We start from the raw sequence: 21,285 nt of genomic DNA, 5'->3' as shown, positions 1-21,285 counted from the left end.
CAGTTCCAAAACACAAGACCATGTTGCAAACTCAATGATCCTCTCTTTCCTGCATGTCTTATATGCCATAATACCAGGTGGGATGCCAATATGTTAATCCAGGGGGGGATAAAGTAGACTTTGAAGACCAGGACACTCCTTCAGAAGTCAGGCCCCATCAAAAGACTGCATTCTTCCTGTTGTCACAATGCAGGTCAGCTGCCCAATCTCAATGGTTGTAATCTCTCATACGATTACAGCTGAACAGGCAGCAGTTTCGGCCCAAAGATTTCATTTCTGGGTCATATCCCTCTGCTCACACCAGTCCATTTCTATGCAAAGCAGCCCTGCACAAGTTCTCAGGACATGGGCATAAGAGCAAGCCTCTCACACAAACTGCTTCTAGGCCAGTCCAAACAAAGCTCTTTCTCACCCTCATAAACCAACCCCACATTCCATAGTTCTTACTGCATTCAGGTCTTTTAAGTCTGACCAAAATAGTCCATCAAGCTGTACTAACAGCACTGCAAGGCCTCTCTCAGGCCAAGATTTCAAATCCTTTCACATTCTTCTCAAAAGTCAACTCCAAAAGGCCAAAAGCCACAGTCAGGGGCCTAGTAGTAATGACCCCACTCTTGGTACCAACTTTTTTTTTTTTCAGTTAGGTTTGCATCGCTGGCAGAAATGATCTAACCAAAAGCAGCTTGTGAGAGAAAGAAAAAAAAAATTATTTTGGCTTACAGACTCAAGGAGAAGCTCTATGATGGCAGGGGAAAACAATGGCATGAGCAGAAAGTGGCCATCACCTCCTGACCAACATCAGGTCACCAACAGCAACAGGAAAGTGTGCCAAACACCACCATAGGGAAAATGTCTATAACACTCATAAGCATGCCCCCAACAATACACTACCTCCAGGAGGCTTTAATTTCCAATTGCCATCAACTGGGGAACCTAGCATTCAGAACACCTAAGTTTATGGGGGACACCTGAATCAAACCTCCATACCTGGCAAACAAAAACATCTGTAGCTTGATGATTGGGCTTCTGCATGAGAATGAAAATACTTAGTAGCAGAGGCCAGTAAGTTAAAAAGGAGACATTAAGGGAAGAGAAAGGAAAGGAAGAGGGTACTTAATAGGTTGATATTGTGTATATATGTCAGTACAATGATTGTGATAGGGAGGTAATATGATGGAGAATGGAATTTCAAAGGGGAAAGTGTATGGGGGGGAGAGAATTACCATGGGACTTTTTTATAATCATGGAAAATGCTAATAAACATTTAAAAAGAAAAAAAAAGATAATGGACCAAAAAAAAACATCTGTAGGTTATGTAACAGAAAAGTAAAGTATTCAGAATCTACAGAAAATTCTCATTTGAAAAATATCTTATGAAGGATATGCAAGTATGAGTAGAAGAATAAAATTAAAAGGTCGGGAGAGATGACTTAGAGGTTAAGGCACTTGCCTATAAGGAGGCCTAAGAACCCAGGTCCAACTCCTCAGTACTCATGTAAGCCAGATGCACAAGGTGGCACATATGCCTGGAGTTTGTTTGCAGTGAGAGGCCCTGGCATGCTCATTCTCATTCATCCCCCCGCCCCCCCCCCGGGGTGTGTGTGTGTGTGTGTGTGTGTGTGTGTAACTCCCCCCTCAAATAAGTAAATAAATATTAAAACAATAAATAAAAGCAATAAAAACATTCTCTTCTGGCTTCTGGATGTGTACATAGGACATATACACCAGCACACCACACACACACTACACACATGTGCACAAAAAAGAAAAAAAAAGGCTCAAAAAGAAAAAAAAAAAAGGCTGGAGAGATGAGATGGCTTAGCAGTTAAGGTGTTTGCCTGTGAAGCCAAAGGACTGAGATTCAAGTCCCCAGGACCCTCAAGGTGGGGCATGCATCTGGAATTCGTTTGCAGCAGCTAAAGGCCCTGAAATGCCCATTCTCTATCTGCCTCTTTCTCTCCTTCTCTCAAATAAATAAGTATTTTTTTAAAAAAAAGAAAAAAAAAACAAGGTTAATGTTTAAAACATGTTTACCGTAGCAGTGGGTCTCTGACTCATGCCTATAACTTTGACCAAAGCTATTTATTTTTTTCCTTTGAGGTAGGGTCTCACTCTAGCCCAGGTTGACCTGGAATCTACAATGCAGTCTCAGGCTGGCCTTGAACTCATGGCAATCCTCCTACCACTGCCTCTTGAGGGCTAGGATCAAAGTCATGCACCACCATGCCTGGCGACAAAAACTATTTTATGAAGACAGGAGTCAATAAGCCTTCTCTTAGGGGCTGGAGAGAGCTCAGTGGTTAAAGCACTTGCCTGCCAAGCCTAACAACCTGGGTTTGATTCCCCAGTACACAAATTAAGCAAGATGTACAAAGTGGTGCATGTGTCTCGAGTTCACTTGCAGTGCAGGCCCATGTTCATTCATTCTTACTCTCTAAGCAAATAAAAATATTTTTTAAAACCTTCACCAAAAAAAAAAAAAAAAACAACCCTTCACTTATCTAATGGCAAATAGTACCAGGCTCTGGGCCTGGCAACTCACACCTGCAACCCCAGCATTTAAGAGGCAGAGACAGGAGGACTGTCAGGAGTTCCAGGCCAGCCAGGGACATAGAGTAAGACTCTGTGAGATAGTCTGAATGTAAATAAATAAATAAATGAATGCATGGCCCCACAGACTCAGGCATTTTATTAATGTTAAACTTCCTGCTTAGGTCTCAAGCAGCCTGCTGAAGGAGGAGTCACTGGGGCCTATCTGACTCCAGCCCAAAGGTGTGTGGTGAGCAGTCCAAGCTCTGGTGGGGGGCATTTGCTGGGCTTCATGTCGGCATGGTTGGTGTTGGCTTGCTGCAATTGCTTCTCTCTGCTTGGACATAGGGAAGCAGTTCTGCCATGCATGGAACTTCCCCTGGATCTGGAAGCTTGAAATAAACCCCTTCCTCCCATAAACTGTGTTTGGCTGGATGTTCAGCTCAGCATTGCGGAGCTGAATACAATACTCTGTCTCAAAATAAACACAAAAATCAACCAACCAACAGACATTGCCTGCAGTGGTTTGAAAGTATGGCCTCACAGACTCATACTGACCTTGTAACTTGAGTCTCCAGCATCTCTGGGGGTGAATCTTGGACTCCAGCCCTAAGGTGGGTTTGGGGACAGATCATGAATCCTGCCCTAATGTGAGGAGTCAATTTCACGCTCGGCTTTGATGGCATCTCTCTGCTTGGATCTACGGAAGCGAGCCAGCTTCTTCTGCCATTGGTGGTATTCCCTTGGGATGCATAAGCCTGAAATAAACCCTTTCTATCTGTAAGATGCTTCTGGTGGAATGTTTGTCCAGCAGTGCCTTTCTTTGATGGTTTAGTTTTCTCTAGTGGAACAGTGACTGAGCATTTAAGAGCAGGAGCCCCACACTTCTAACCCCAGTCAGCACAAGGAAGACTCCAGGGCACAGCTGAAGACCACAGGTGAGACTAACATATGACTGCCAAAACCATCTTGTACAATTGAACTGAACTTCCTTACACACAATTTTTACCCCATCAACAAATACACATCTAGTCTTTATCTTGATTTAAAAAACAAGACTGGGGCTGGGCATGGTTTAATCCCAGCACTCGGAAGGCAGAGGCAGAAGGATCACCGTGAATTCGAGGTTACCCTGAGACTAAGGAGTGAATTCCAGGTCAGCCTGGGCTAGAGTAAGACCCTACCTCAAAAAAAAAAAGAAAAGAAAGAAAGAAAAAAAGAGAGAGAGAGAGACCAGACAAGCTAGTGCACACCTTTAATCTCAGCACTTGTATGTGGATCACCATGAGTCCAAGGCCATCCTGAGACTACATAGTGAATAATACCAGGTCAGCCTGGGCTAGAGAGCAAGGCCCTACCTTGAAAAACCAACAACAAACAAGCAAACAAACAGATCAAAATTTGAGATCTCGATGACTATAAAAGTAAAAAGAGAAGCTATATTCCCTTACAAATAAAGCTCTGCCCACAAAGGAGTAGCCAACATAGCCCACTCTACCCAGAACAGAGATGCTGAGATAGGACAGGAGGAGGTCACACAGCAAGGGGTCCTGATTTCTCTATGGCTGTGGCTACTGCACTTTACTGTGACATGAAGCCATTCAAACACACAGCCTCAACCTCAGCAGATGTGAGAACTTCCCTCAGAAGATATAAGAACTCAGGGCTGGAGCGCTGGCTTAGCAGTTCAGATGCTTGCCTGTGAAGCCTAAGGACCCAGGTTCAATTCCCCAGGACTCATGTAAGCCAGATGCACAAGGTGGCACATGCATCTAGAGTTCATCTGCTGTAGCTAAAGGCCATAGCGTGCCCATTCTCTCTATCTGCTTCTCTGTCAGAGAAGAGAAGAGAAGAGAAGAGAAGAGAAGAGAAGAGAAGAGAAGAGAAGAGAAGAGAAGAGAAGAGAAGAGAAGAGAAGAGAAGAGAAGAGAAGAGAAGTATTTTTAAAAAAGAAGGGCTGGAGAGATGGCTTAGCAGTTAAGCACTTGCCTGTGGAGCCTAAGGACCCTGGTTCGAGGCTTAATTCCCCAGGACCCATATTAGCCAGATGCACAATGGGGTGCACGCATCTGGAGTTTGTTTGCAGCGGCTGGAGGCCCTGGCGTGCCCATTCTCTCTCTCTGCCTCTTTCTCTGTAAAGAGAAAGAAGCTCTAAGAACTCTCCTCAGTGGGGCCCCCTCACAGATACGAGAACTACCCTCAGTGGCCACTCAGCCAACATGAGAAGTCCCCTCAAGAGTCTTCTCCTCAACAGAAGTGAGAACTCTCCGCAGGGACCCCTTTTCAACATAGATGACTCCACTTGCCAAGGGGGCATGTGGTATTCTGCACCTCACCACTCCAACCGGACTTTTCAATTGGAGAACAGTGAGAAGTGGTGGGACATGGTTTGCAGTAAGGGTGGAATCTGCTTGTTTCCTTTTCATGGAGAATGCTCAAGCACCTTCCATTTTAGAAAGGCTTATCTAATTTTCCCAGCTGGGAGAAATTATTCCTGTCTATGTTTAAACCATGGGGCTGGCCCTGACTCCTGAGCTCCAGACTCAACCACCCACTTCCACCTCTCCTTGTTCATGTCCAGGAGAAACATGTGCTTTGGCACCAGACAAACCTGGGTACAAACCCTGCACTTCCATTATCATTACTGTGACCTTCTTAGAGGCAAGTTACCACGTCACTAAGTCTTAAGATTTACAATGATAAGGGATGTACATATATGGCTCAATCTTTAGGTGTGCTCACTTGCAAAGCCTGGTAGTCTGGGTTCAATACCCCAGTACCTATGTAAAGCCAGATACACAATGGAGCATGCGTATGGAGTTTGTCTGCAGTGGCTGGAGGCCCTGTGCACCCATCTGTCTCTCTCACATGCAAAATTAAATAAATGAAATTATTTTTTTAACAACAAAAAAACTCTATCTATGAGAGAGAGAATGATAGAACGGGCATGTCAGGGCCTCTAAACACTGCAAATCAACTCCACATGTGCCACCTTGTGCATCTGGCTTACTTTGGTACTGGGGAAATGAAAACGAACATGGGTCCTATGCCATCTCTCCAGTCCAAATGGAGTATTTTTTAAAAAATATTTACAATGGCCGGGCGTGGTGGCGCACGCCTTTAATCCCAGTACTCGGGAGGCAGAGATAGGAGGATCGCCGTGAGTTCGAGGCCACCCTGAGACTCCATAGTGAATTCCAGGTCAGCCTGGGCTAGAGTGAAACACTACCTCAAAAAACCAAAAAAAAAAAAAAATATATATATATATATATATGTATATATTTACAATGATTTAAATAAGACGTGGTAATTTGAATGTATGGCCCCACAGATTCAGATGTTTTGTTGAAATTGAGCCTGCTATTTGAGCCCTTAGCAGGGAGATATCCCCGCTTGGCCGTGGCGGGGGGGGGGGGGGGGGGTTGTTAACTGGAGGGGGATCTTGAGTGTGAGTTTGAAGTCTGGCAGTTTTTACGGTGTTGGCTATAGATGGATTCTCTCTGCTTGGATGTATAAAAGTAAGCCAACTTCTTCCATCATTGACAGTATTTCCTCTGGGATGTGTAAGCCTGAAATAAAACTCTTTCCTCCCATAAGATGCTTCTGGTTGGATGTTTGTCCCAGCAACAAAAGCTGACTTCAACACTTGTGAACCATCTTTTGGTAGCAAAGCACTTATCTTCAAGAGGTGTTCTTCTGCCCTTTCCTTCCTTTTCTTGACTCTCAAGGTGCCTCAGGTAAGCACACAGTGCTTTACTGCAGAACCATCCTGGGGGGGGGGGGGGCGGGGGCCGCAGCTTCCTTCTCCCTTCACAAAAACACCCTGGCTTCAGTCTGCCTTTCCCTCCAAACTCTTCAGACAAGCCACAGCCTGAAGTTCTAAATGTTCCCGGCATATCACACGCAGCTCACATTTGGGCAAACTGTCATCAAGTACGACACAACAGTCTCAAAAAGTCCCTCCCCAAACATTTAATTCCCTAAAACCTCCTAGACAAGCAGACACAACAAGAACCTACAAAAATGCCAACTGCGGCTGCCTCAAACACCTGCACTGATTAGCACTGTGCCCACATTGGGGCGGGGGCACACACACACAAGTCTGAAGAGTTACTGGACACAGTGAACAGAAATATCAACCTGCTAATTAAAACCTGACAACCCTTCTGAAAGGAAGGGACACCACAGGAAGAAAGCAGCTTCTATGGTGTCACAGCTTTGCTGCGGAAGGCACGACACTGAGCAGGGAGCCCAGTGGAAGAGGCCATGCCTGGTCTAGTTCAATCCCTACCAGACAAAAAGCATGCAGCATATACATACATACTTTTATTAAATATATTTTAATTGTTAAGTTGGTCAATTTTTAATATTACTTTTTAAATATTTTTTATTTACTATTGGAGAGAAAGAGTCAGAGAGAGAGAGAGGAAGAGAGAGAATGGGAGCGCCAGGGCCTCCAGCCAGTGCAAACGAACTCCAGATGCATGCGCCCACTTGTGCACCCTGTTTACGTGGGTCCTGGAGTCAAAGCAGGATCCTTTGGCTTTGCAGGCAAGCACCTTAACCACTAAGCCATTGCTCTAGCCCCCACTTTTACAATTATATAACATTAAAGAAAAGAGAGACAGACCCAGAGCTTCAAGCAACCACACAACCAGCCAGTATCAGCTTCCAGCCACTAGTCAAGAAGTCTGCTGGGAAGAACTACTCGCCCAGTACTCCCTGAGCAGGCAAGGGCACAACTATAGTGAAGGGATTCTCCACCCACCCCTGGGTCTCCACTCACTCCTTGGTCCTTAGGATATGAAGCAAGTGTCTTAACTGCTGAGCCACCTCTCCACCCTTATTTTGCCATTCTTAAATGAGTTGTATTTTGGGATTGACTTTTGTCATTTTTTTACATTTCTTGATCAACGGTGGCTTTTTTTTTTTGTCTTCTGTGTTTCGTGGGGACAGGGTTTCACTCTGGCCCAGACTGACCTGGAATCCACTGCAGCCAGACACCTGAGGTCAAGATTAAGGGTCTGAGCCAACACGCCCAACCAGTTGAGAGCTCTTGGCTTTGTTAGCCTGCCTGTCTCTGGAAACCCTACTCGTGCTCCACTACGCCACGCTGACTTCGTCAGTGTGTACTGCTCAGCTGGATGTTCAAACCGCTCTGTACGCTTCTCCACCCAGACTACTGCTGGACTTTCTCTACAACTTCTCCCACTCACAACTTGTTTACTTTCCCTCTTTCCCAACCTCTTTCCACACTGTGTCCTCCTTGCTGCTCCTTACTCTCCATAACCACAACCTTCTACAGACTCAACAACTTCTAATGTCTAGGAAATCAATTCCCCAGTACCTACATAAGCCAGATGCACAAGGTGGCACATACAACTGGAGTTTATTTGCAACGGTTGGAGGCCCTCGCACGTCCATTCTCTACCTCTTTCTCTCTAAATAAAGGACCCAGGTTTGATTCCCCATGTAAAGCCAGATGCAAAAGGTGGAGCATGTGTCTAGAATCTGTCTGCAGTAGCTAGAGGCTCTGGTATGCCTGTGCTCTCTATCTTCCTCTTTCTCTCTCGAATAAATGTTTCTGTTTTTGTTTTTAAAAGTACCATTCTGCATTGAGGATTGTAGGCAGGAATGTAAACTGGTACAGGCGCTGTAGAAATCTAAGCTTACTGTATGACACAGCTATTCCACTCCTGAGGACACACCCTAAAGACTTTACTCATTACGTCAGATGCTTGCTCATCTAGGTTTATAGCTACGCTATTCACAACAGCTAGGAAAACAGAACCAGCCTAGGTGCTCTTCAACTCATGAATGGATAATGAAGCTGTGGTATATTTATACAATAGAGTTTTTAAAGTTTTTCTTAAGATACTTTATTTACTTATGAGATAGACGCAGAGAGAAAGAGGTAAAGAGAGAGAGAAGGTATAAGCATGCCAGGGTCTCCTGCCACTGCACATCAACTCCAGTAATGGGGAACTGAACTCAGTGCCTTTAACCACTGAGCCACCCCTCCAGCAGAGGCCAGACAGGTAGAAAAGGGATATAGAGGGAGGAGGGGAGAACAATATAGACAGGTCAGATTACTGTGGGTGGAATGGTCTAAATGGGATCGGGGGAAGGACAAGAGGGAGAGACGTCATTAAAATTTAAGATGTGCCAAAACATTATAGGCCATTGCCAAGGCCCTTGGTTTCCCACCAGGAATAGATGGTAAGACCCTATTGCTGAAGACTCCACATACTTGGGCCGCAAGGCCCTGAGAAATCCTGCTGGAACTGAGCTGATAACCTCCTCCATGTAGACCAGCTGACAGAAAGCTGGAAAAAGCCAGTCTGCATGCAGCTCAATGGGAGAAAGAGATATCACCAGTGAAGATACTCAACAGTGGACACTGCAAGCCTTATAATTGGCCAGCCAGCCCAAATGAGCCAACGGGTGCAATAGTGGCACGTCTGTCATGGTGGAAACCAACTGCCCTCCAATTGGACTGGAGGCCCCCTCCATGGGGGAAACACATCCCTGTTACTGAAAACTTAAAACAGGGGTAGTCATGAGCCCTAGGGGTGTAACATCTGCTGATATTTGGAAAAATGTATATACTATTCTTATCAAACTGCCCAGTAAGCACTTCTCTTAATATTTATACCCTTATATTAACGCTACTCTCACTTTGGGTAGAGAATCTCTTTTCAGATGGCAGTGACTTGGGATGACTCAGAAGGTATCATAGTGCTGAAAAGAAGTGACTGGAGTACTGAGTAACAAACATCTCGACCACACCTTCCAAGGCTCAGGGTCTAATGTGGAAGAGGTGGCAGAAAGAATGTAAGAGCCAAAGGAAGGGTAGGACTCCTTACAATGTGCTCCCTTCAGACACAAAATAGCCTGGATATCCATGACCTCACCGTGCCTGACACTACCTATACAAGACCATCATAAGAGGAGGAAAAGACCATGACATCAAAATAAAAGAGAAACTGATTGAGATGGGGAGGGGATATGATAGAGAATGGAATTTCAAAGGGGAAAATGGAGGGGGAATATTACCATGGGATACTTTTTATAATCATGGAAAATGTTAATAAAAATTGAGAAAAAAAAAAGTTAAGATGTGAACTGGAGAGATGTCTTAACAGTTAAGGTGTTTGCCTGCGAAGCATAAAGACCCAGGTTCAACTTCCCAGTATTCATGTAAGCCAGGTGCACAAGGTGGCATACACATGTGGAGTTTGTCTACATGGCTAAAAGCCCTGGTGTACCCATACTCCCTATCTGCCTCTTTCTCTCTCTCCCCCTCTCAAATAAAACAAAATAAAATAAAAATTTAAGTTGTTAGGCCAGCATGGTGGTCTACACCTTTAATCCTGTCAGTAGGAAAATAGAGGTAGGAGGGTCACTGTGAGTTCAAAGCCAGCATGAGACTACAGAGTGCATTCCAGGCCAGCCTGGTCCACAGCGATACCCTAAATAAAACATTAAGATAGATGTCATGAACAAGCCACATGGAAACCTACTTCCTTGCTAACCAATCATATATTTGTTGAGAGAGAGAATGTAGAGAAGTATCCTACAGATATGGACAATGGTGAACCCAGAAGCCACAGCTATTAGAAAAACTGTGGTGCAAGGGGTGGGATACCTTCCAGTGAGCTGTTGGCCAGGGAGGTCCCTGATGCCCCCAAAATATGACAGGCTATTGTGGCTATTGGTTTCCCACCAGAAACTAGATGTTAAGACCCTATTGCTAAAGATTCCACATGCTTGAGCTGCAGGTCACTGTGAAATCAAGCTGAGCTGGAAACCTCCTCCCTGTGGACTGTCAGGATGCTGTAAAGAGCTATGCAGCCTGTTGGGGGGAAAAGTCATCAGTGGTGCTAACAGCAGTGGACCCTATAAGCCTTACAGCTGGCCAGCCACACCAAATGTGCCATCTGTTGCAATAGTGGCATGTCTGTTATGGGGAAACCAACCATTCTCTGACTGGACTGGAGAGGCCTGCTCCATGAGAGAGAATACATGCCTGGTACTGAAAACCTAGTCAAAATCTATGGCTTGAAAGGTCATAAGACCTAGGGGCATAACAATTGCTGTTGTGCAGTCAAATGCATATACTATGCCCACCAAACTACCCTGTAAGCACTTATGTTTATGCCTATATATTAAATGTACTCTCACTTTTAGTTAGAAAAGCTTTTTTTTTTTTTTTCCAGACAGTGGTGACCACTGAGGTAACACAAGTCACCACAGGGCTGAGAAGTGATAGTGGAGTGTTCTGTACTAAGTGAGACATTTCTATCACACCCTCCAAGTTAGAGCTTAGGGTCCACTGCAGAAGAGGTAGAAGGGAGGGGAGGACTGCTTACAATGTAACCTACCAGACACAAAATGGCCTTCATAGTCATGACCTCTCAGTACCTGACAATACCTACACAAGCCTTTTATAGTAGGAGGAAAAAGTGAAAATAGAAAAGACAGACTAATTAGAAAGAAGGGATTTAATGGAGTGTGGACTTGGGAGGGGGTCAATGTGGGTGGGGGTGGGAATTATCGTGGTTTATTGCCTATACTTATGAAGTTGTCAATAAAAAGTGGTGCACGCCTTTAAAGGATCACAGTGAATTTGAGATCAGCCTGGGCTAGAACAAAACCCTACCTTGAGGGGAAAAAAGTTTAAAAAATAAATAACATGATACATAAATATTTTTTAAAAATGTACAGCCTCCCACAACAGCACCATGCAAGAGGGAAAGCTCTAAAGTTTCCATAAGGCATTGTTTCTAGGCCAACAGCTTCTGCTTAAAGAATGCATTTAACATTTGGAAATGAAAATGACAATTCTAGACATACTATTTCACCGGTTATTTATTTTTTTATGAGAGCAAGACACAGCAAGAGAGAGAATTGCTGCACCAGGGCCTCTAGCCACTGCTAAGCCATCTCTCCAACCCAACAAAATATTATCTTTTAAAGTAATTCTAGCTCATTAAACAACTCCTGCTATTACAGAGGCACTGCCCAAATCTGTGAGGTAAAGACTTCAAAAAAAGGCACTCAACAATGACAGAAATGAACCTGAAAACCATAATGCAGACAGCCTTGTGTTCAACACAATCCCAAGTGCAAAATAACTATACAGAAGCTATTATTTTACGAAAGACAGTCCATGGCCCCTAGTCCTAACTGAGAGAACCAGGACAAGGATAGTCCACAGCCACCTTGTCCTGATTGAGGGAACCCAGCAGGAAGTCCGGTCACCTTATCCTGACTGACAGAACCCAGCAAGAAGACACTCCGTGGCCACTCATCCTGAATGTGGGAACCCAGCTCTTTGTCCATCTTCTTGTCATCTAAGTAGGCTGGCCAGCAATCATTCCTAGGATGTGAAAGGAGGGTTAACTTGTGGACAATAACCCTAAAAATACACACATACTACTTGCCACAGAGGGACTCTGATGGAAGGGGGGATATAAGGTCCCTTTTGAGTGATAGTTCAGAAAGCTGAGTGTGATCTCAGAGGAGAATGCACGCAAAGGACTGACATCAACAGAAAGGTAAGGAATGGCGATGACACACCACCACTTGCCGCCCGTGCAGCACAGCTTCCAAGCCCTCCGGCTCTCCCAGGAAGGTGCCCTTCATGAAGATGGGTGGAAATCTAGGCAATCCTTCCCTCCCACCCCCGCCCCAGCCACCTATCTTTCCATCACCCTTTCTCCTAGAGCATTTACTATAATGCAACAGGGTGCCGTCCACACAGCTAACAAGTCACAGAAACTTGTGGGGTTTTCTTCTGTAACTTCTTTTGATGTGCTAAAGATCAAATGGAGGGCCTTGCATATGCTTGGCAAATGTATGCAAATGCTCGACCCTCTCAGCTACATCCCAGACCCTTTTCATTTTTGTTTTGGGTTACTTATTTATTTATTATTTGAAAGAGAGAGTAAGTGTGAGTGTGTCAGTCAGTGTGAGTACGCTAGGGCCTCTTGCTGCTACAAATGAACTCCAGATAATAAGTGACATGTTGTTCTCTGACTCTACATAGGTATTGGGGATTTGAATTCAGGCTAGCAGTCTTTGCAGACAAGCACCTTCCAACGCTGAGCCACATATGTGACCCTTGTTTTGTTTTCTAAATATGTACTTCAAGCTATCCTTGAACTCACAACCCTCCTGCTCAGTCTCCAGAGTATTGGGTGTACAGGCAATTCTTATCAGGCCCAGCTGTGGTATCTTTAAATTTAACATATCATACAAAGTTTTCCAAATTACGACAACTCTACAATATTCAATCATACCATCATCTTCAATTGCTTTAAAAGATGGATAAGTGGGAGCTGGAGAGATAGCTTAGCGGTTAAGTGCTTGCCTGTGAAGCCTAAGGACCCCGGTTCAAGGCTCAATTCCCCAGTTCCCATGATTCACCAAGTACCCACGTAAGCCAGATGCACAGGGTGGTGTGTGTGTCTGGAGTTTGTTTGCAGTGGCTGGAAGCCCTGATGTGCCCATTCTCCAGGCCCCCGTCACTCTCAAATAAATAAATAAAAAGATGGATAAGCCAACACACTGTGGATCACACCTTTAATTCTAGCACTCAGGAAGCTGAGGCTGGAGGATCACCATGAGTTGGAAGCCAGCCTGGGCTACAACGTGAGTTCCAGGCTACTCTAGACTAGAGTAAGACCCTGCTCAAACAAAGCATAACAAAAGATAGTTAACTTTTTTCCTCTGACAGATTTTTTTTTTCGTTTTTGTTGTTGTTTTGAAGTAGGGTTTTACTCTAGTCCAGGCTGACCTGGAATTCAAACTAACTATGTATCGTAGGGTGGCCTTGAACTCATGGTGCTCCTCCTACCTCTGCCTCCCAAGTGCTGGGATTAAGGGCATGCGCCACCACGCCTGGCTCTCTCCTTTGTTTTATTTTTGAGTTAGAGTCTTGTCCCAGTGCACAGCACTTTGACTCCTTATCAAGCCTAAAGTCGAGCAATGGTACATCAGGAACGAGGCCCCATGTTAGGCTGTTTTGGGGTTTTCATTTAGCCTTTGCTTCCTTGCACATTCCTAATCATTTCTCCTCTTAGGTGGGAAGGCAGTGACAAGCCACACTTATGAAGTACTTCCCAAGAACTGCAGCTCTAAAACCTTAGTTCAAATGTCCCAAGTGTCAAGTGGGTAACTGAGCAACTTACCCTATAATGCTTACCCATAGCACAGGATGACTCCAACCAACACTGGCTCCACAAAATCAAGTGACCTTGAGGCACATGCAACGAATAAGGTGATAAAGCCATCCAGTCTTAAAGCACACTACCCACCAGTCAGCCTATTTTATTTCTTCCCAGCACTGAGCTCTACCTACAACACTGGCGTTCACTGTCTGTGTTCCCTCATTATAACACAAGTGCTCCGTCTCCAATGCCCACTATGATTACTCCAAATATGAGAAATAAATCTCAGCATTGGGATGCAGAGGTGGGAGGATCACTGTGAGTTGGAGGCCATCCTGACACTACATACTGAATTCCAGGTCAGCCTGGGCTACAGTGAGACCCTACCTAGAAAGAACCCTCCACCCCCCCCAAAAAAAGGATGGGCCAGAGGGATGAATTAGCAGTTAAGGGGCTTGCCTGAAAAGCCAAAGGACCCAGGTTCAATTCCCCAGAACCCATATAAGCCAGATGCACAAGGTGACTCATGCATCTGGAGTTTGTTTACAGAGGCTGGAGGCCTTGGTCCACCCATTCATTCTCTATCTCTCTCTCTACTTCATAAATAAATAAAAATAAAGTATAAGCCGGGCGTGGTGGCGCACGCCTTTAATCCCAGCACTCGGGAGGCAGAGGTAGGAGAATCGCTGTAAGTTCGAGGCCACCCTGAGACTACATAGGGCAGGACAGCCTGAGCTAGAGTGAAACCCTACCTCGAAAAAAATAAAATAAAATAAAATAAAATAAAAATAAAGTATAAAAAAGTATTTTAAAAGCCGGGTATGGTGGCACACGCCTTTAATCACGGCACTCAGGAAGCAGAGGTAAGAGGATTTCCGTGAGTTTGAAGCCACCCTGAGACTACATAGTGAATTCCAGGTCAGCTTGGGCTAGAGCGAGACCCTGCCTGGGAAAACCACACACATGCACACACACACAGAAAGAATGAACATGCTGGACAAAATCCATGTTGTCGCCAGGTCGTTACAAAGGAAGAGTAAAGACAAACGTCGGTGTTTAATATGAATACAGATAGTTATGTACCCTACACACACTGTATACATACATGTGTGTATGAGTACATGAACGTATGATAGAAGAATCACACACTTGTTCAGGTTCCAGCTCCAAGCAGCTCTGGGTTATAAAAGGAAGACAGGAAAGCTTCCGATCCAGTCCCACTAGCTCTGAGAAGAGCTTGCTTTATTGCATGGAATGGGCTCAGCACGTACTAGAAGCCTACTACGTACTGGGCTTGCGCGTGGCAGCGAGCAGACAGAGTCCTGCCCGCATGGAGTTTCCCTTCCAGCGTGGAGGCGCGGTGGCTCTTGGGAAGTGGGCAGTGCGAAGGGACGGGGGAAGATGGTGGGCTGGCCGGTCGGAGCAGCCTCCCTGGGCGGTGGCATCCGGAGCAGCCCTGGGGAAGGACCGTCCAGGCGAGGGGGGCGGCCGAAGCTCGCACTCCGGGGCGGGAGCCCCCAAACTCGCTACAAGTTCCAGTGTCCCCGTCGGGCGGGCGGACGGGGAGGGCAGACCCGGGCTCCGCCCGCCCTCGGGTCCCGCGGGTCCCCCGGCGCCGGGCGGTGTCCCTCCGGGCCCGGTGGGCGCACAGCCGGGCCCGCCGGGCCTCGGGGCTTACCTCGGAACTTGAGCTCGTGCTGCGGCTCGAGGCTCAGGACCTGCTCCACCTTCGCCATGTTCCTGCGCGGGCGGCGGGGAGGCCCCGGGAGGTCACCGGGACGGGCGGACGCTGCGACCCCTTTAAATTCTCCCCGTCGGGTCGGGGGGCGGCGGCCTACGCGGTGCAGGCGCAGGGGCGGAGGGCGAGGCCGAGGCCGAGGTGCCCGGCGAGTTCACGGCACGCACGGACGCACGCCGCGACGTACGCACGCACGCACGCACGCACGCAGCAGCTGGCCGGCTCCGGCAGCAGGAAGCGGCAGCCTGTGCTGGCTCCAAGGGGCAAAGTGGGAGAGTGCGCATGCGCGCTCCCTGCCTGAGCCACTATGCAGGCGCCATTTGGGAGGCGGGGCGGGGCGGGGCTTCCTCGAGTGGTGGGCGGGGCTTCGAGCGGCTGGGGAAAGGAGAGGCAGTCTTGGTGGGGAAAGCCTTTGCCAAGTGCTTTTACTAACAATAATAATTAACAAGAAGAAACTTCTCCACTTTCCTGTGTGACTCCAGATTCTGTGGAGACTTTGAATAATAATGCAAGTAATTATTTATAAACATGATGTGAATGAGATGTGCTAGACACTGTGAGAGTTGGTAAGTAATAATTACAATAAACTAGCAATTACTGTTTGCTTATTTAGTGCCACTCTGCTAAATGCTTTCAGTAACAACCAGCTATTATAAATAAAAGCTACTCTACTTTCAGTGTTTGTCATGCCACAATCACTGTGTTGAACACTTTACTAATAGATGCCATTTGTATACACAAGAAATGTTCAGAAATATAATGACCCCCATTCCAGCACCTAGTAGAGAGACAGTCTTTGAATAAATAAATAGTCACACAAGTAAATGACATGATTAAAATGGAAACTTAGATACGCTTGACTTCAAAAACCGATGCTTGGTCCACCCTTATTGCTATTTAAATAGCATTTCATTATAGGACGTTGCCACATAAAATAGGTGTTCTTAATTGCCTCCTTGTCAAACATATATAGAAGAAAAAAGCATGGGAGCTGGTTCACAATGGTTGGCTCTCCATAGCAGGAATACAGATATTTTTCAGACAATTCCTCACACTTGCCAGTATACTTGAACTTTTTCACAATAAAATATTTTAAAAGAATAATCTCTGTCTTTTAGCTATAGCATTTAGCCCATTTATATTTATTATATTTACTGATACATCTAGGTTTATTTCTACCACATTACATTGTGATTCCTATTTGACCAACCTACTTATTCTTTTTTCCTCTTCTTTCTTATTTTGTAGAGTTGTTTTTTTTTTTTCTCAATCTGTTTTTCTCCCTCGGTATGCTCTATTTCCTCTTTTATTTTTTTAGTAGTTACATTAAATTTTCAACATCTGTAGTTATTTTATTAAAGTCCAGTTTTAAAAATGTTTGTCCTTACAACATGCTCCTCCAGACACAAAATGGCCTGCATATCCGTGACCTCACTGTGCCTGACACTACCTACACAAGGAGGAAAAGATCATGACATCAAAATAAAATAGAGACTGATTGAGATGGGGAGGGGATAGGATGGAGAATGGAAATTCAAAGGGGAAAATGGGGGAGGAAGGGAGGGTATTACCATGGGATATTTTTTATAATCATGGAAAATGTTAATAAAAATTGCGAAGAAAAAAAGATGTTAATACATAGCAAAAAGTAAATAAAGAAGTAAAAATAAAAATATGTTTGTCCTGAATCCCTTAAACTATAAGGAGTTTAGAGTAATTCTACTCAGGCCACCTACCCCTTAATTAAATGCCTCCATTACAATGTCCTTTAAGTTTAATATTTTCCATTCTTATTTCATGAGATTATATTGTTTTATGCATTCAGCTCAGCCTTGAACTTAACAATTTGTCTTTTCTTCTTACATCTCATTCTACACCACTGGGTTCCTTTTCTTTGTGTCTAAAGTACATTCTTTAAGTTTTTATTTATTTTTGTGAGGGTTGGTGGTGCGCATACTCTGTTTTTGTTCATTTGCAGATGACTTCATTTGACCTTGCTCTGGAATGACTGATGTTCACGTGCTGAAGTGGTGAACTTTGCGGTCTCTCAGCACCTTGAAGACTACACACTGTCCCCTGCTCCCTGTTTACTCTGTAGGAGTCAAATGATAGTCTCATCTTCTGTCCTTCAAAGGACATCTGCATTTCCCCCGAGGTCTGTGTTTCAACAGAACTTTTACTTTTTCTTGCTGTGAATTCCTTAAGCTTTTTGTATGTTCTGCATTGTACTGAATTTTGTTTTGTTTTGCTTTTCAAGGTAGGGTTTCACTCTAGTCGAGGCTGACGTAGAAATTCACTATGTAGTCTTAGGGTAGCCTCGAACACACGGTGATCCTCCTACCACTGCCTCCTGAGTGCTGGGAATAAAGATGTGTACCACCACGTCTGGCTGTACTGAAATTTTTTAAATATTTTTAAATTTTAAATTTTACTCTTTTTTTCTTGTTTTTGAGTCAGGGCCTCTCTGTTATGTAGCCCAGGCTGGTTTTGAACATGTGGATAATCTCCTACCCCTGCCTCCCAAGTGCTAGTATTACAGACACCACATCTTGCTTTTTTTCCTTCCGAAGTAGGGTCTTGCTCCAGCCCAGGCTGATGTGGAATTCACTATGTAGTCTCAAGCTAGCCTCTATCTCACTGTGATCCTCCTATCTCTGCCTCCTGAGTTTAAAGGCGTGTGCTACCATGCCCGACCCTTCTGTTTTCTTTTTCCTTTTTTTCTTTTGCATGTATATGGGAGGTGGGATGTGCTTCCATGTGTGTGTTGGGGGGGCAATCAGAGGTTGATGTTTTGGTTTTGGTTTTGGTTTTTCAAGGTAAAGTTTCATTCTATCTAGCCCAGGCTAAATGTTGTTTTGTTTTGTTTTGTTTTGTTTTGTTTTGTTTTGTTTTGTTTTGTTTGTTGTTTTTTTATCCCACTTTTTTATAGTTTTTTTTTCAGTGTTGATGTTTGTTATCTGTTAGTAGCACACAAACCAAACTATTAATTAAATCAGAACTATGCTTACATATAAGTGGGAAATGATATAGGCCATCCTATAGGAAACTGTGTCCATTAAGTCATGTTGTTGTTTCAGATATTTGAGCTTCTTTTTAAATTTTTTTTGTATTTTTATTACTATTTATTTATTTGAAAGACACAGAGGGAGACAGAGAATGGGCACACCAGGGCCTGCAGCTGCTGTAAAAGAATTCCAGATGCATGCACCACCTTGTGCATCTGGGTTACGTGGGTCCTGGGGAATTGAACATGAGTCCTTTAGCTTTGCAGGCAAGTGCCTTAACCACTAAGCAATCCCTCCAGCTCCTTAGCTTTTCTTTTTCTTTTTTGTTTTGTTTTGTTTTGTTTTTCGAGGTAGGGTCTCACCCTAGCCCAGGCTGACCTGAAATTCACTATGTAGTCTCATGGTGGCCTCGAACTCACAACGATCCTCCTACCTTTACCTCCCAAGTGCTGAGATTAAAGGCGTGCACCACCACACCCAGCTTGGATTTTTTTTTTTTTTTTGAGGTGGGGTCTCACTGAAGCCCACACTGAGCTGGAAATACTCTGTAGTTCTCGACTGGCCTGGGATTTATCACAGTCCTCCTCTGCCTCCCGAGTGCTGGGATGAAAGTTGTACACCGCTATGCCCAGCTACTCTCCTCCTTTTTATTTTCTTATTTTTATATATTTATTTTGTTTTTCAAGGCAGGGAGGTACATACTCTAGCCCAGGGTGGTCTGGAATTCACTATGTATGGTGATCTCCTACCTCTGCCTCCCAAGTGCTGGGATTAAAGGTATGTTCCAGCACTCCCAGCTTCTCTCTCTCTCCCTCTCTCTCTCTCTCTCTTTTTGGGTTTTCGAGGTAGGATCTCACTGTAGCCCAGGCTAACCTGGAATTCACTCTGTAGTCTCAGGGTGGTCTTGAACTCACAGCGATCCTCCTACCTCTGCTTCCCAAGTGCTGGGATGAAAGGCATGTGCCACCAGGCCTGGCTTTTTTTTTTTTAACATTTTTATTGAGAATTTTAATACATGAACATACTATAATTTGGTCATACTCCTGTCCTATTTCCCTCTTTTTAAAAATATATCTTATTTATTTGAGAGAGACAGAGAGCTGAGAGAGAGAAGGAAAGAGAATGGGTGCACCAGGGCCTCTAGCCATTGCAAATGAACTCTAGATGCATGTGCCACCTTGTGCATCTGGCTTAACATGGGTACTGGGGAAGTGAATTAGGATCCTTTGGCTTTGCAAGCAAGTGCCTTAACTGCTAAGCCATCTCTCCAGCCCAGACTTCTTTAAAACAATGTTTTTTTAATTTATGGAACCGAGAGAGAGAGTAGGGGCATATGAGGACCTCTTGCCACTGCAAATATACTCCAGACATCTGTGACAATTTGTGCATCTGGCTTTATGTGGGCACTGGTGAATTGAACCCAGACTGGAAGGCAATCAAGTGCCCTTCACCATGGGGATATCTTCCCAACCCAATTATTCTGCTCTTTATTTTACCAAAGCGGGGTCTCTCACATGAGCCCAAAGCTCACCAATTCAACTAGCCACCTTGCCCGAGGTATTCCACATCTCTGCCTCCCATGCCCTGGTATTACAGATGGCTACAGTGCCCACCCAGCACTTACTCTGGTCTTCAAGCTTGTGCAGCAAGCACTTGATCCAGTGAGCCATCACCCCAAACTCCCTATTTTGATATTTTATTTTACTTAAAAATTTTTTTTTTTTTTTGCTGGGCATGGTAGTGCATACCTTTCATCCCAGCACTCAGGAGACAGAGGTAAGATCACCATGAGTTTGGGCCATCCTGAAACTACATAGTGAATTCCAGGTTAGCCTGGGCTAGAGCGAGATACTACCTTGAAAAAAAAAATTTTTTTTTTTTTTTAAGTTGAGTCTCACACTAGCCCAGGCTGATTTGGAACACATTTGATAGCCCCTGTCTGACCTCCCACTAACAGTGGTCCCTATTTCAGCCTTCCAAGTGCACCATCGTGTGAGGCTTACTTTTAAAATTAAATTGTATGTATGGGGCCTAGAGAGATGGCTTAGCAGATAAGGAGCTTTCCTGTGAAGTCTAAGAACTCTTGTTTGAATCTCTGGGTCCCATGTAAGTCAGACACACAGTGATGCACACAATGTCACACATGTGCACAAGAGGATGCACACATCTGGAGTTTGTTTTCAGCAGCTGAAGGGCTTGGCACACCCATTCTCTCTCTCTCTCTCTCTCTCTCTCTCAAATAATAAAAACAAAATGTGTATATGTATGTGTATAACTTTTGAGTCATAATCTTATGTATCCTGGGCTTGCCTCGAACTCACTATGTAGTCAAGAAAGATCCTAGGCAAGCCCTCTACCAACTGAGCCACCTCCACAGCCCCTAGTTTTACCTGTTCTCCTTGTAGTAAATTACATAGAACTTAGAACTTGAAATCTACTGTGTTTCGGGTGTGGCTCAACAGTGTGAGGACATTGCTGTCACCTTGTAGCCGTCACCCTGCCAGCTTCAGCTGGACCTCCACCCCGCTTAAACAGTGAGTCCCCATCTGCCTTCCGCCCAGGAGCTGTACTCTCTCTGAATATGTCTACACTAAGTACAAGTGGAATCACATGGTATTCTTTTATGACTGGTTTCCTTCAGTTAATATTGAGGCATGATAGGAGGCAGACAGGCAAAAGCAAGGAGACCCTGTGAGGAAAAGAATTCCTTCTTCCTGGATTCGGGTTTGCACTTCCTGCTGTCTGAGCATCAAGAAACTTCAGCACAATTGATAAAGCCGACATTGCCTTCAAAGATAATGTGAGCTTTCCCGAACTCTTCTCAAACAAGAATGTGAAA

The 21,285-nt window shown here is 44.8% G+C and overlaps 1 protein-coding gene across 1 annotated transcript in view; it reads right to left on the bottom strand.

The window, feature by feature from the left end:
- Positions 1-15,551, bottom strand: part of Vapb (VAMP associated protein B and C) — a 54,471-nt gene extending 38,920 nt beyond the window's left edge. The window contains exon 1 of the mRNA XM_004669469.2: positions 15,382-15,551. Coding sequence (XP_004669526.1) covers positions 15,382-15,439 — 58 coding nt within the window. The 5' untranslated portion in view covers positions 15,440-15,551. The remainder of the gene's footprint in view (positions 1-15,381) is intronic.
- Between the last annotated feature and the right edge of the window lie 5,734 nt (positions 15,552-21,285).

The sequence above is a fragment of the Jaculus jaculus genome, chromosome 8 (genome assembly GCF_020740685.1).
Source record: "Jaculus jaculus isolate mJacJac1 chromosome 8, mJacJac1.mat.Y.cur, whole genome shotgun sequence".
In the NCBI taxonomy this organism is placed as follows: Eukaryota; Metazoa; Chordata; class Mammalia; order Rodentia; family Dipodidae; genus Jaculus; species Jaculus jaculus.
The sequence above is the reverse complement of the archived record's forward strand: the minus strand, read 5'-3'. Positions and strand labels throughout refer to the sequence as shown.